Source organism: Astatotilapia calliptera, chromosome 22, assembly GCF_900246225.1.
Source record: "Astatotilapia calliptera chromosome 22, fAstCal1.2, whole genome shotgun sequence".
Taxonomy (NCBI): domain Eukaryota; kingdom Metazoa; phylum Chordata; class Actinopteri; order Cichliformes; family Cichlidae; genus Astatotilapia; species Astatotilapia calliptera.
The window spans coordinates 31,716,296-31,731,023 of NC_039322.1; the positions used below are offsets into that span (position 1 = coordinate 31,716,296).

The 14,728-nt window shown below is 39.1% G+C and overlaps 1 protein-coding gene across 5 annotated transcripts in view; it reads right to left on the minus strand.

Moving 5' to 3' along the window:
• phf14 (PHD finger protein 14) overlaps window positions 1-14,728 on the minus strand; it is a 145,250-nt gene that overhangs the window by 76,397 nt on the left and 54,125 nt on the right. For 4 of the 5 annotated variants that reach the window (XM_026156303.1, XM_026156302.1, XM_026156305.1 and 1 more), the window contains exons 12-14: window positions 8,520-8,626; window positions 6,870-7,001; window positions 5,132-5,282 (exon numbers count right to left, since the gene is read on the minus strand). In XM_026156303.1, coding sequence (XP_026012088.1) covers window positions 5,132-5,282; window positions 6,870-7,001; window positions 8,520-8,626 — 390 coding nt within the window. The remainder of the gene's footprint in view (window positions 1-5,131; window positions 5,283-6,869; window positions 7,002-8,519; window positions 8,627-14,728) is intronic. The other variant, XM_026156304.1, reaches the window with a different exon arrangement.

The following is a 14,728-nucleotide window of genomic DNA, read 5'->3' on the forward strand; positions in this document are numbered from 1 at the left end:
ATTCATACAGGTAACGAGTGGGGGACAGAAAAGCTTCTTACAGAAGACGTTACAGGTCTGTGAGAGCCAGAGATTTTCCTTGTTTGAGGTGACCAAATACTTATTTTCCACCCTAATTTACGAATAAATTCTTTACAAATCCTACCATGTGAATTCATGGATTTTTTTTTTCACATTCTGTCTCTCACAGTTGAAGTGTACCTCTGGTGCAAATTACTGACCTCTGTCATCATTTTAAGTGGGGGAACTTGCACAATCGGTGGCTGACTAAATACTTTTTTGCCCCACTGTACCAGAATAGGGAGGATGGAGCAGGTTTAAGTTTATTAGATTGATCAGTTTTGCTGAACTATGAAATATTTTGGGTGCAGTGTATGTTTTGCATAAAGGTATAACAGAATAGCTTTAGTGTTTTGTTTTTTTTGTTGTTGTTTTTTTTAAACTTGAGTATGAACTTATACAAAATGCAGCAAGATATTTAAAAAAAACATTTTTATTGATTAAAAAACACTATATCGGATTCATATCGGTATCGGCCGATATCCAAATTTATGATATCGGTATCGGACATAAAAAAAGTCATATCGTGCCATTTCTAGTTCTAACATACTCCCATTTCATAGATAGACTTCAGGCTCTTCTCACCACTCTGTGTTACTGACTCAGCTGGAAGAACCCAATGAAAAATTTTCTTGAATTCCAAGTGAGAACCTCTAGATCACATATTGACTAGAGAAAAAACAATTACTAACAATTCGAGAAGCGGTGAAGGAAGCCATGACATCAGGGATGTCGCTCTTTTGAACTGAACTAACAGCAGAGTTAAACTGGAAAAATACAAGAAACTGTGCATCATCGGAACAACTGAGAAATGCACTGGAGAAATAGATGAGGACATGAACGAAGCGTCTTACCTTGAAGGATGCTACTGATGTAATATTATTAGAATTGATGGTATTCCAGAGGGTGCAGAAGGCACCTCCACTGTCGCTTTTATAAAAAAAATCTGATGAAGTTGGAACTGGCTTGAAAACACTAAGCTGAACCAAGAGTGTGACCTGGGAATAGAGTGAGCACACTGGGCCCTTGTGCCAAAGGTGATACACGCGAATCTTATTAGGCTAAATCTCAGGGGTAAAAACTTTGCATTTGCATCTTTTCCATTCTCTAATTTGACTATGACCCCTAACTTTTATTTGGATTCCCATACTGTCACTCTCATTTTGTTTGAACATTATAGTAGAATGACATTTTAGGAATAGCCATATTCTTCTCTTCTTGTTTTAACCATAAATACTGATGCTTCTGAATCTGCCTCCAAGCTTTGTTTTTTATTTTTTTCTCTTTTCTCACTTAAAACTGGGAACCTCATTTGTTGGCTGCAAGGTTTTGGATTATGCTATTTGTGTTCATTTTGAGGTCTGTGATAATAAATGCAGTTTCTTTTTTTTTTTTTAAAGATAGCTATCAAAAAACTTAAAAAAAAAAAAAGAGAGAGTTTTCACACACTTTCACATCTTCTAGAAGCAGGAAGAAGAGAGGAGTGAACCATATAAGGCTTATATGATTTAGTCATGAAAGTGGCCACTTTCATATATTGTTTTAGTAAGTTTTCAAAACATACTAGTTTCATTTATATACTTTTTCTAGGGATCATATCTTTTTTTCACTCTTGTATACTTTTCATACAAGTTTCACACAAGACAGATACAAACTTTATAAGATTTATATATATCTTTTCCATATGGCAGTCAAAAAACGAGGGGCTACCTCTGTAGCATGGAAATGGTTTGGTTATGAAAAGTCTGACACAGACCAGATAAAACTGTACTATGCAATTATGCTGCAAACCGGTCCCCACCTCAGACTCAAACACAGCAAATCTCTTCTACCACCGATGCAAAAATCATGTGAAAGAGTATGAAGAGAGTTTACTGATGAGAAGAAAAAAAGAGCTGCCAGGTGCTCCAAATAAACCTTAGACTCAAACGTTAGAACAGGCTTTTCCCCGCAGCACGCCGTGTAATAAATACTCACAAAGAAAATGGCGGCCCGAGATTCACAGAATTTACAGAAAATGCACTATTTTGTGATATAAATGCTTCAATGGCTATCAGTTTGTCAGTTTGACTCTAAAGTGCTGTACTGTATGTTTGTAAGTTTTCTCCCCAACAAACACAACAATGTCGACAAAACGTCGAGTGGGTGCCTTTGGCTTGATTCTATAGTACTGCATTTATTTTTCTACAAGGTTTGAACTTAGAGAGTGTTTAAACAAGAGAGAAAAGTGTGAAAATGTTCCTGTCTGTCTGAGAAAAGTGTATAAAGTGTGTAGTGAGGGGTTTTACAGCCTTAAAACATCTATAATAATTGTAAAAAATAAAGTCGGCTACTTTGCGGATCACTTATCGCAGGTTATTGTTAGAACATAACTACCGCGATAACGAGGGACCGCTGTAGTTATATATAGTTAGCTAGTGAAGCAGACTGCAAAACCTTGATGATCACACAATTTTTTTAATTATCTTTTTTTTTTTTTGCAGACAGGGAATACTGTATATGATTTCGTTGATTTTATCCCAAAATCTCGTTTCTTCCTTTTCTGTGCATGTTACCTGTTGTTTGACTGTTTAATTTGGAAAATAGAAGTAAAAGGGAAAAAAAACAACAACAAAACAACTATCACCATGTGGGCAAAAATACGTTTGCCTTAGAGGCCTGGATACAAAGCGCGCGCGCGCACACACACACACACACACACACACACACACACACACACACACACACACACACACACACACACACACACACACACACACACACACACACACACACACACACAAAACAAAAACAACATCATATGTATATACATACATATACATATATAAATAAATATGTACACTGATAATAACTGTGCCAAATGTGGTCATATCTAATCTGATATTTCTATTTGATTAGAAATGTACAGACTAGTGTCCAGCTTTAATCACAAGGGGCTTAACTTTTTACTTTAGCATCAACACCATCTGGAACCAGAAAGATGAAACCTTAAAAAAAAAAAAAAGTAGACCAAGTGACGGGTTGCAGAAAGTCAATAAATATGCCATCTTTTAGCTTAAAAAAAAAAAACAATAAATGAACTGAGCAACATAGTCAAAAGTGTTTAACATTCTGTTTCTTTGGATTACTCACTGTACTTCTGAGCCGACATGCTGGTTTTTAAATTCCTATTTATAACCACAAAACCTATACACATAAACAATGTTATCTTTGCTAGAGATCAGAATTACTGAGACTGAGGATTTTAATGAGTAACAGCACAGACCTACTGCTTTTAAAACATGTCTCTATGGAGCCCATCTGTTTAGTCTGTTCAAACTGGGTTTGTACCTTCCTACTCTTGTTTCTCATCAAACACAGTGAATCAAAAAGGAACAACTTTTTGATTCAAGTTCATTTTCTTCTCTTTTATTATTTTGAGTTCCACCAGGAGAACGCCTGTGTGTTTTTTGTATGCAGTAACACTGTTTATATTGCATGCGTGAGATCACCGTGTGCAACGTACTGATAACCTTAGAAGAAGAGGGAACTAATGGGAACTAGAGCTGGGCGATATGAGATTTTTTCATATCACGATATGTTTTTTTCATTTCAGGCGATAACGATATCTATCACGATATAAGCCAAATAACTATATTTGTAAGATTTAAATGTGCCGTTGCTCACAAGTAAAATGTGAAATAATCAGCAGCTTGTTTTTATTTAAATATTTATTTCCCATAATAAGTTCAACAGGGTAGATGTACTTAAGGAACATGAGACTTTTTCAGATAAATAAAGGCAAATATTGCAAACTACACAAAAGGCAGCCGCTAAAGCGTTTAAGTTTCAAAATAGAACAAACAAAACAGACTAAATTGTCAATTCCACTTAGAAACAAAATATTAATTCTAAAAATAAATCTTAGTTTGTTTTACAGAAGAACAGACAAAACTGACTAACTTTTGTCAATATCAAATAAACTGAGAACTAAAAGGAAATTCTCAATCTCTCCTTGTTGTATAGCTGAGCTTTTCAAACAGTTTTAACAGTTACTTTAGTCTGACAAAAGCCGAATGACGAATTAGCGCTTCCAGTCAGAGACTGAGGCTACGTCCACACGTACACGGGTATTTTTGAAAACGGAGATTTTCCGTTTTCGTTTTAAAAAATAATCTCGTCCACACATAAAGGCAGAAATGAAGGAAAACGCTGCTATGAACATGCCAAAGCAGCAGGTGGCGCTAGATTCCTAACCGTGCAGAAATGTTGGCCAATCAGAAGTCTAGAAGCCTCGGTGGGAAAAAGTAAACAAAGCTGGGGCATAGAAGCAGAACCGAGTCGTATGTGTGGAGGGACAGTAAACACTGCAGAGAGTAGAATTAACAGTAACAGTATTGTAGAAGTTCATTTCACTGAAACAATAACGTGGCGCACAGTGTGACGCATGCACCAGTTTATTGTATTTCCAGACTTGCTTTCGGCACATTTACAGTGCACGCTACTCTGTTTTTTGCCAGACTTGAAATAGCAGAAATACCTTCACACTACGGAGCTTCTATGGCTCTTCCGTTCGACAATCTCTCCGGCATTGGAACCATCATCTGTTTTCTCTTCGGTCACGCTCGGTTGATTTTTCTAGTCGGCACACTCATTTCCTCCATTACCCTCTGGCTGCTTCCCAAACAAACACATGTGCGGCTTGGCACTTGTGCTGTATGTAACAAGTCACGCGACGTGACGCTGCGGCTGTGATTGGTTCGGCTCTGCGCTACTGAATTTGGATTGGCTGACCTTTTTTTTTTTTTTTTTTCTTTCTAAAGAGGACAAGAGCGGCGAGGTCTATCGCGATAGCTTAATTTCTCTATCGAGTAAAAGTTATATCGCGATACATATCGTTATCGTTCTATCGCCCAGCTCTAATGGGAACGCAAGTTAATTATTTGTAATCAATATGAATGTGTCAGTTAGCCAGTGACAACATGAGATACACTGTAATTAGAGTGGAGGAACAATAGAGCATGCAAACCTTTTGCACATTTTAGCTAATATGAGCTGGTTCCAGTGTGTCAGTACACACAGTGCCTCTTACTTGATGTTTCTTGGGCTCTGGTGACATCTCCTGTGGGATGAATTTGATCGGTCCTTTGATCTGCCTCCTGGACCTCTTGGTGCCATCTGGTAACGTCTCCATGGCAATATCAGCTTCATCGCTGCTGGCTTGGTCACACTCAGAGCATTGCCTAAGGAAATTGAAAACGACTTGACTCATTTAATTGAATTAATTTTTTTCTTTTTTAATCATACACCTAAATCTTCAGTCTTTAATGTAACGATTAGTTGATTGTGTTTACAAACAGACAATGCGGTGCACATCGCAAATTAGCTCACATAGACACATTAGTTGTGCCGCTTCTTAATGATGGTATCTTAGCTAACAAGCCCAACTACCAGATTCAACTTGTAATTGGCTAAAAATCACTTAGTCTGGTGAGAGGGACGTTGCTAGCTGTCAGTTTTTTCAAGCAATGCTCAAATTTCCACATTCCGACCCTTCAGGAGCTGTCCACTCAGCACAGCAACTGTTAATATAGAGCGTTATTAAATTTATTGCTAATGCAATTATATGGCACATTGACTTCTGAGGAAATTTTAGATGGCACTCGTCATCAAAAAGGTTGCCTACCCCTGGTCTAGCATAAACACAATATACAGTTCCCTGTTAGTGTAGGAAATGGAAATCAGCCGAGACAGCTCTGAAACATCTGCTTACATCTTGTTGAATTCATTTGCGTAAATCAAAAAAGAGCAGCAGGTCATCTGCCTGTACAGTAAGAATCTGCCCCGCTCACATTAAAAATTATTGCGAGTGGTGCTTCTTTTCTCCAAGCTGAGCCATTACAACCGATGTTAGAGTTTCCCACCTGCTGAATGTCATTTTAACCCCTGACTGTTCAGATGTGGAGACAAACTAACACTCTCCAACGTAGGCAACAGAAAATAGCTATTTTTTTAAAATTATTTTACTCATTGTTTTCTACATAATAGAATGAAGCTGAGTACATTATGAGTACATTAAAATTAGAATGTGGATTTGAATAACATTTGTATTCTAATGTACTAGTATTAATTCAAAAATTAAATACGAAAATATGAATACTGCAGAAGATTTAATTACTTTTGCATAAAAACAGAATAGGTAGAATTGTCATTCAATGAGCTACTTTTTACTTTTTTACTTTCAGACCATTTACTTTTTCACTTTTAACTGAGTAAAAAAAGTTTAGTATTTTTTAACACAGATTTTTGTACTTTTGCTTAAGTAAAGAGTCTCAGTAAATTTGCCGCTTCTGGTTATTATAAATCTCCGGCTCTCTTCCACAGCTTGTCTTTGTCCTGTCGTCTTCCCCTCACCTCCAACCAGTCGCTGCAGATGGCCGCCCCTCCCTGAGCCTGGTTCTGCTGGAGGTTTCTCCCTGTTAAAAGGGAGTTTTTACCTTCCCACTGTGGCCAAACTGCTTGTTCATAGGGGGTCATATGATTGTGGTTCTCTCTGCTTTCTCTGAATTATTGTAGGATCTTTACTCTTCTTTTTAATATAAAGCCGCTTGAGGCAGCTGTTGTTGTGTGCTATATAAATAAAATTGAATGAACTGAATTGCACTTAAGGAAATGAGAAATGGGGTTAATGTGTGACTTTCACTAATGACTGTTTTGTGCCAGTTTTATCTCATATGACTCACAACAACGGATGCTGTCAGCTGCTCAAATTAGATCACTTTTCATGGTGTTTAGGGGAGAGCCTCAGGGTCCACTTAAACCCAACTTACCAATAGCTGTTCTTGGTCTTCTTGGGCATTCGTGTTAGTGGTGGCTCCAGGCAGCCCAGGTGGTAGTAGAGCTTGCATGTGTCACACAGTACAAGCAGATGTTGGTCCTGGTTTTTTTTACAAATTCCGCAGCTGCAGAAATACATCAGGTTTCAGTGAGTATGAGAAATAATGAGCATGAGAAAAGGTTGTTGCTTTTTGTTTTATTTTTGTTTTATAACAAAATTTCTCTAACTGTATAATGAATTCCAACAGGAAAGAGGGAAAGAGCCTCCGTGTTTTACAGATGATACTCACTGATGTATCGCGCTTTTGATCTCCTCTGTACATATTGAAAACAATTTGATTCATCACTCCTTAACACCAGTTGCCACGGATTTTCAGTCCAGTTATGCTATTTAAGTATAACCTCATTTCCCCATTTCCCTTCCTTAAGAAGGGCTTCTTGACAGACACCCATCAAGTGAGACCTTTTCTTATTAGGCTTCAGTAAACAGCTGATGGATCAGCTGAAGGGCCAGATGCTTCTGTCGGGTCCTATGTCAGGTTTTTGTTTCCCATTTCTTAAAAGACTTTCACAGACGTTGTTTATCAGCTACAGGTAGCTTTTAGACCCATCACTTCCACATGCACTACTCCAATTTCCTCAAATATTGCATGAGCACACTTCATCCACACTGAGATATCCCATGTTGTCAGCTCAAGCTCTTTGGGAATCACTGTGAAGTTTTATATTATAGAAGTCTGTCAGACTGTTATCTTTGGTATTTTATAGAAATGTGATTTTGGGTTTAAAACAGAATGATGTCCGTCTTCACTTGCATTAACATGTCTTCAGACCTGAAACTGGGTTTTTCAAGGAACAGCTACTAAATGAACAACTTACACTTCGAAGCGGCTTAAGATGTTTTTCTTGCATAATCAGTCAGTGGATAATCAAGGAACAGATCTCATCTGACCATGAAATTGCTTGTCAGACAACTGTTGCGTTTTTAGCCTCTAAAAAAATATGGACTGAGAATAAATAAAAATGGCAGCCGCCAGTTTTACCCCTCAGTCTCCTAGCAGTTGTACCTATGGTACAAGTTTGAAAATTCTAGGTAACTTCCTTCTGGAGTTATCACAATCACAATATTTTCAGAAAACCTGACCTCTCATCTTAATCATAAAGTCGAGGTCGCTGAAATCCAAACTCACACAAAATCTTTAGTAGTAGATATTAATTTTAAAATTATAGATTGTGAATGCGATAACTCAAGAATGAGGCAAACTTGGGTGTCCACACTGCCCGCCTGCTCACCTACTTGGCAGGGTGACAACAATACCTCATTAGCCTTTTATGGCTAAGGAGTGAAAATGGCTCCAATTCCAAACCAATTAATGCAATGCTTTTCTTAACTCCTTGAATTAAAGCTTTAAGACTGAACAAAAAAAATAAAAATAAAAAATGACTGCGGTGCCCATAGGCAGAATGACAAGAACAAGTATCAAATACTTATTTGAGCTAAATGTATCAGATTCAGATAAATTCTCCTATTTCAAAGCACTGAAGATGACGGATAAAAAACAATCCTCGTCCTAACATTTTACCCATTTCATTAACCTTTGCCTTTCTCGCTCCATCATGACTCAAAGCTATTGTGTGTTTACCTGTAGAGGATCGCTGGCAGACTAGATGCCTTCCCTTGGGTGCCTCCTTCCTTCTTGCTGGGCTTCCTTTCTTTTGGGGCCTTCAAGATTGGTGGAGTATTTAATTTCTACCAAAAAATAGAAAAAAGAAACACACACACAAAAAGTTTGATGAATATTTAATATACATGAAAAGTAACTTATACTTCACTGCGAAGTAGATTTTATAAAAACTAAGACAAATAAGATTTTCTTTGAAAAAGGAATACACAGCTCATCATAGTATTCAAGTCAGTTAAATTTCTGAAATATTGATGTAGTCAGTTAAGTAGCAGGGGGTTCCCAGATGCTTTGAAAATGAACAACATTTGCACTAGAATGGCAAGAATGAGACAACCCCCAAAACAGAAATGGTTTTTCATATTCCCCCCCCCCCAGTTTTTCAACTCCAGGAGTTGGGCTACTTGTAGCCCAACAAGTATCTGTTTGCAGTGGGTCCTGCAAGCAGATACTTCAGAGGTTTCCCTTAGGCAGTATTATTAGAAGGGAGAGCTTACATTTTCATTGTAATACAGATGATATCCTGGTATCTCCACAAAGCCATATGATAGACCTCACTCAGTTAAATCCAAGAAATATCTTGAAGACATAAAGACTTGGATAACCTCTAATTTCTCTCCTTCTAATTGCAGATAAAACTGAGGTTATTGTACCCTACCCTTGTTGTACTAGTTAGAAAAATTGTGCCCAGACTTCTAGCAACACTTTGAGAACCAGGACATGTCCTTCAGTGCATAAGATAGCATACATTTTCACTGCTAGGCAGATGATACATACAGTGGGGCAAAAAAGTATTTAGTCAGCCACCGATCGTGCAAGTTCCCCCACCTAAAATGATGACAGAGGTCAGTAATTTGCACCAGAGGTACACTTCAACTGTGAGAGACAGAATGTGAAAAAAAAAATCCATGAATCCACATGGTAGGATTTGTAAAGAATTTATTGGTAAATCAGGGTGGAAAATAAGTATTTGGTCAATAACAAAAATACAACTAGATACTTTGTAACATAACCTTTGTTGGCAATAACAGAGGTCAAACGTTTACTATAGGTCTTTACCAGGTTTGCACACACAGTAGCTGGTATTTTGGCCCATTCCTCCATGCAGATCTTCTCGAGAGCAGTGATGTTTTGGGGCTGTCGCCGAGCAACACGGACTTTCAACTCCCGCCACAGATTTTCTATGGGGTTGAGGTCTGGAGACTGGCTAGGCCACTCCAGGACTTTCAAATGCTTCTTACGGAGCCACTCCTTTGTTGCCCGGGCGGTGTGTTTTGGATCATTGTCATGTTGGAAGACCCAGCCTCGTTTCATCTTCAAAGTTCTCACTGATGGAAGGAGGTTTTGGCTCAAAATCTCACGATACATGGCCCCATTCATTCTGTCCTTAACACGGATCAGTCGTCCTGTCCCCTTGGCAGAAAAACAGCCCCATAGCATGATGTTTCCACCCCCATGCTTCACAGTAGGTATGGTGTTCTTGGGATGCAACTCAGTATTCTTCTTCCTCCAAACACGACAAGTTGAGTTTATACCAAAAAGTTCTACTTTGGTTTCATCTGACCACATGACATTCTCCCAATCCTCTGCTGTATCATCCACGTGCTCTCTGGCAAACTTCAGACGGGCCTGGACATGCACTGGCTTCAGCAGCGGAACACGTCTGGCACTGCGGGATTTGATTCCCTGCCGTTGTAGTGTGTTACTGATGGTGACCTTTGTTACTTTGGTCCCAGCTCTCTGCAGGTCATTCACCAGGTCCCCCCGTGTGGTTCTGGGATCTTTGCTCACCGTTCTCATGATCATTTTGACCCCACGGGATGAGATCTTGCGTGGAGCCCCAGATCGAGGGAGATTATCAGTGGTCTTGTATGTCTTCCATTTTCTGATGATTGCTCCCACAGTTGATTTTTTTCACACCAAGCTGCTTGCCTATTGTAGATTCACTCTTCCCAGTCTGGTGCAGGTCTACAATACTTTTCCTGGTGTCCTTCGAAAGCTCTTTGGTCTTGGCCATGGCGGAGTTTGGAGTCTGACTGTTTGAGACTGTGGACAGGTGTCTTTTATACAGATGATGAGTTCAAACAGGTGCCATTCATACAGGTAACGAGTGGGGGACAGAAAAGCTTCTTACAGAAGACGTTACAGGTCTGTGAGAGCCAGAGATTTTCCTTGTTTGAGGTGACCAAATACTTATTTTCCACCCTGATTTACGAATAAATTCTTTACAAATCCTACCATGTGAATTCATGGATTTTTTTTTTCACATTCTGTCTCTCACAGTTGAAGTGTACCTCTGGTGCAAATTACTGACCTCCGTCATCATTTTAAGTGGGGGAAATTGCACAATCGGTGGCTGACTAAATACTTTTTTGCCCCACTGTAGCTTCATTGATCACCAAAGGATGTGGCAGAAATCTAAACGCATAAAGACAGATGACCTCTAATTTTCTGTTTCTAAATTCAGAAAATAAAAATATTGTGTCTAACCAGATGCTTATTCTGGATAGCAATACCTTTGCTTCTATTTACACTGTGAGCGATTTTGAGCAGGATGTGCCCTTCATTGTGCATACTGAACAAATATGTAGAACTGCTTTCGTCCATTTACTTTCTTCCAGTATCTCTAAAATTAGAAATATCCTGTCTCAGAGTGAGTGCTGAAAAACTAGTTCATGCATTTATTACTTCTAGGCTCGACTACTGTAATTCATTATTATCAGGATGTCCTAAAAAGCCTTCAGTTAATCCAAAATGCTGCAGCAAGAGTACTGTCAGGGACTAGAAAGAGAGCACAGTTTGCCCATACTGGCTTCTCTTCATTTGCTCGGTGCTAAATACTAAATAATATTGAATTTAAAACCTTTGTCATCACATACAAGGTCTGGCTGCTGGAGGCTTCCCATGATGCACTGTTTCTTCTTCAATCATCTTTTTTCACTCTCCATGTGTTTATAATCCACTCTGCATTTAATCAGTTATTCTTAATCACAATTGATCTTGTGTCCCATGTCCCTCCATACCACCATTCTTTACCATGGTGATGGTGTCCAAGTGAGATTTGCGGAGATATGGGCACCCAGAAACCTGAAGGTGAAGACAGAACTGCTCTAGGCATCCGCCCACAACAGAATGACGAGCTCCCAATAGGTTTTTTTTTTGTTTGGTTTAAATGACCCCTGATGGTACTATTTTTGTCAATATTGAAGATTGTTTTTGAAAATCGAAACAAAGGTTATCACAAGAAGTATGAGAGTCATAACTTGACAGAGAAAAGCCATGTGGGTCTGAGCCATTCAACTGAGCTAATGTTAGCCACAGCAGGCATGGATACAGCTGAGCCCACACTCCTGAATAATCCTGAAAGAGCTTTGTGACTTCAGAAAAGATAACAACGAACAATATGCGGATATTAAACGTGGGGTTAAGAAGGCAGAAGGAGGAATCTAAGAGACCGAGACAGTGCTACAATCGGCATCAACACTAATTATGAAAGAAGAGGTTCTTTGGAGAGCATGACAGAAGAAAGAGGTGTTTTATGAAGGGGTCGTGGACTCACCTATGTAAGGATGGCGCCAAAGCAACAAGAGAAATGATGACAACACTGTGCTAAAACCTACAGCCACCCCAGATCAAGAAGAGATCCACTTGAGAAGCTTCAGGTGTTCAGGAGAGATATGATGATGACCCAAGATCTCGGATTGTTTTACAAATCTGATATTTTAGTAAGACTGGTGATTCCTCTCTGGAAACATGACTATGGAGACATTATATAATAATATGTGTTCAACAAAATTTCATGCTAAATGGAAAGACATTGAACTCTCAATGATGAAAGACCCACCAACCCAAGCAATTTTAGCTCATACGAATTTAGATATAGTAAGTAAGTAAGTAAAATTTATTTATATAGCACTTTTTTAAGACAAAACGCTGTTACAAAGTGCTTCACAAGAAAACATGTCAAACAAACAATATAGCAACATAAAGAAAGTATAAAAGCATATCAAAAAAGCAATAATACAATATAAATATAAAATAAAACAACATGTTACGCATTAACATTTCCCAAATGCCTGTCTAAACAGATGAGTTTTAAGCTGTTTTTTGAAAGAAGCCATCGTGTCGATGGTGCGTAGTGGGGGGGGTAAACCATTCCACAGTATAGGAGCCAGGGTTTGAAATGCGTGATCCCCCTTTGTTTTCAGACGAGTCCGTGGGATAGATAGACGACCGCTATCAGTGGATCTAAGAGTTCGCTTTGGAGAATAGGGCTGGAGAAGCTCCGAGATATAGATGGGGGCCCCACCTTGTAGAGACATAAACGTAAAGGTGAGGATTTTGAACTTATATCTATACTCAACCGGAAGCCAATGCAGGGATTTTAGTATAGGAGTGATATGGGAAAATTTATTGCTATGGGTCAAAAGCCTTGCTGCAGCATTCTGAACCGCTTGGAGCCGATTTAGTGAGGCCTTAGATACGCAGGAAAAGAGTGCATTACAATAATCCAGCCGGGAGGAGATAAAGGCGTGGACAAGCATCTCCAGTTCGGTTGTGGAGACAATAGTCCTGAGTTTGGCAATATTTCTTAAGTGAAAAAAGCAAGAGCGGGTCACGGATTTAACATGGACATCAAAGGACAAAGATTGGTCGAAAATTATCCCAAGATTCCGGGCAGTGGCTTTTATCGACGATGAAAAAGCACCCAGATGTTGACTAATCTGTGGCTTGATATTCTCCGGGGCTAGGATTAAGCACTCGGTCTTGTCTGCGTTCAACTGCAGAAAATTGTTTGTCATCCAAAGATTGATTTCCTTAAGACAGTCCATAAGAGTGGATAGCTTGTCTAATTCCCAGGATTTAAAAGAAATGTATAATTGGATGTCGTCCGCATATAAATGATAGGAAATATTTTTGAAACCGCTAATGATCCGGCCTAAGGGAAGAATATATAGTGAAAATAATAGGGGGCTTAGAACCGAACCTTGTGGAACTCCACATAGAAGCTTAGCCACGTCTGATTGGAAGTTTCCCACTGAAACTAAAAGCGTCCTATCTTCCAGAAATGAGGTGAACCACTTTAGAACAGATCCTGATATCCCTACCGTGCAGTTTAAGCGATCGATTAAGATCTGATGGTCAACGGTATCAAAAGCTGAGCTAAGGTCCAGAAGAACCAGGACTGAGCAATCACCCCTGTCTGCAGCCATCAAGAGGTCATTTGTGACTTTCAGCAGAGCTGTTTCTGTAGAGTGTAATTTTCTGAAACCCGATTGAAATTTATCAAGAATGTTATGCTTCTCCAGCGCTTTCTTTACTTGTAGCCAAACAACTTTTTCTAGGATTTTTGAGATAAAAGGAAGTTTTGAGATGGGCCTGTAGCTTGACTGAAGTGTTGGATCCAGGTTAGGCTTTTTCAGCAGAGGTTGAATAACCCCCTGTTTAAAGCACCTGGGGACAGAGCCAGATAGCAATGAATGGTTTATCAGCGTGACCACAGAGGGCCCGATGGTCTCAAAAACTTTACAGAATAAACGAGTAGGTAAGACATCAGCTAAACTCGTTGAAGGATTCAATTGAGTCAGTGTTTCCAATAAATCCTCTAAAGAAACTGGGAGGAAAGATTCCATGATTATGGGGTGTGGACGATCATGGTTGGTGGGGTTTCCTGAGGGAGTTATGTTATGTCTTAGGCAACTAATCTTATCTTGGAAAAATTTTAAAAATTCACTGCAGTCCTTATCTGAAGAGACGGGTGTACATGGCGTTGGGGGGGAGACAAAGCTACTCACTGTATCAAAGACAATTTTCGGGTTTCTTTTTCCTACTGCAAGTAGTTGAGAGAAGTAGGTGGCTCTTGAATCTGACACCATGTCATTAAAGGTAGATAATAGTTCTTTTAAGTGAAGCTTGTGAACCTCGAGTTTTGTGATTTTCCACAGGCGCTCGGTTTTACGGCATATTCGCCTAAAGCTGCGGATAGCTTCTGTAAACCAGGGCGGGCGTTTGACAGTACTGCCTTTCCTGATTTTAAGAGGAGCCACTTTATCTAGAATTTTTTGACATTGTGAATTGAAGGAGGTCATCTGCTGATCTATATCGTCTGTTTCAGATAAATTGTTAACAAACAATTCCCTAAATTCTTCTACCGCTGAGTCGCTGATTAA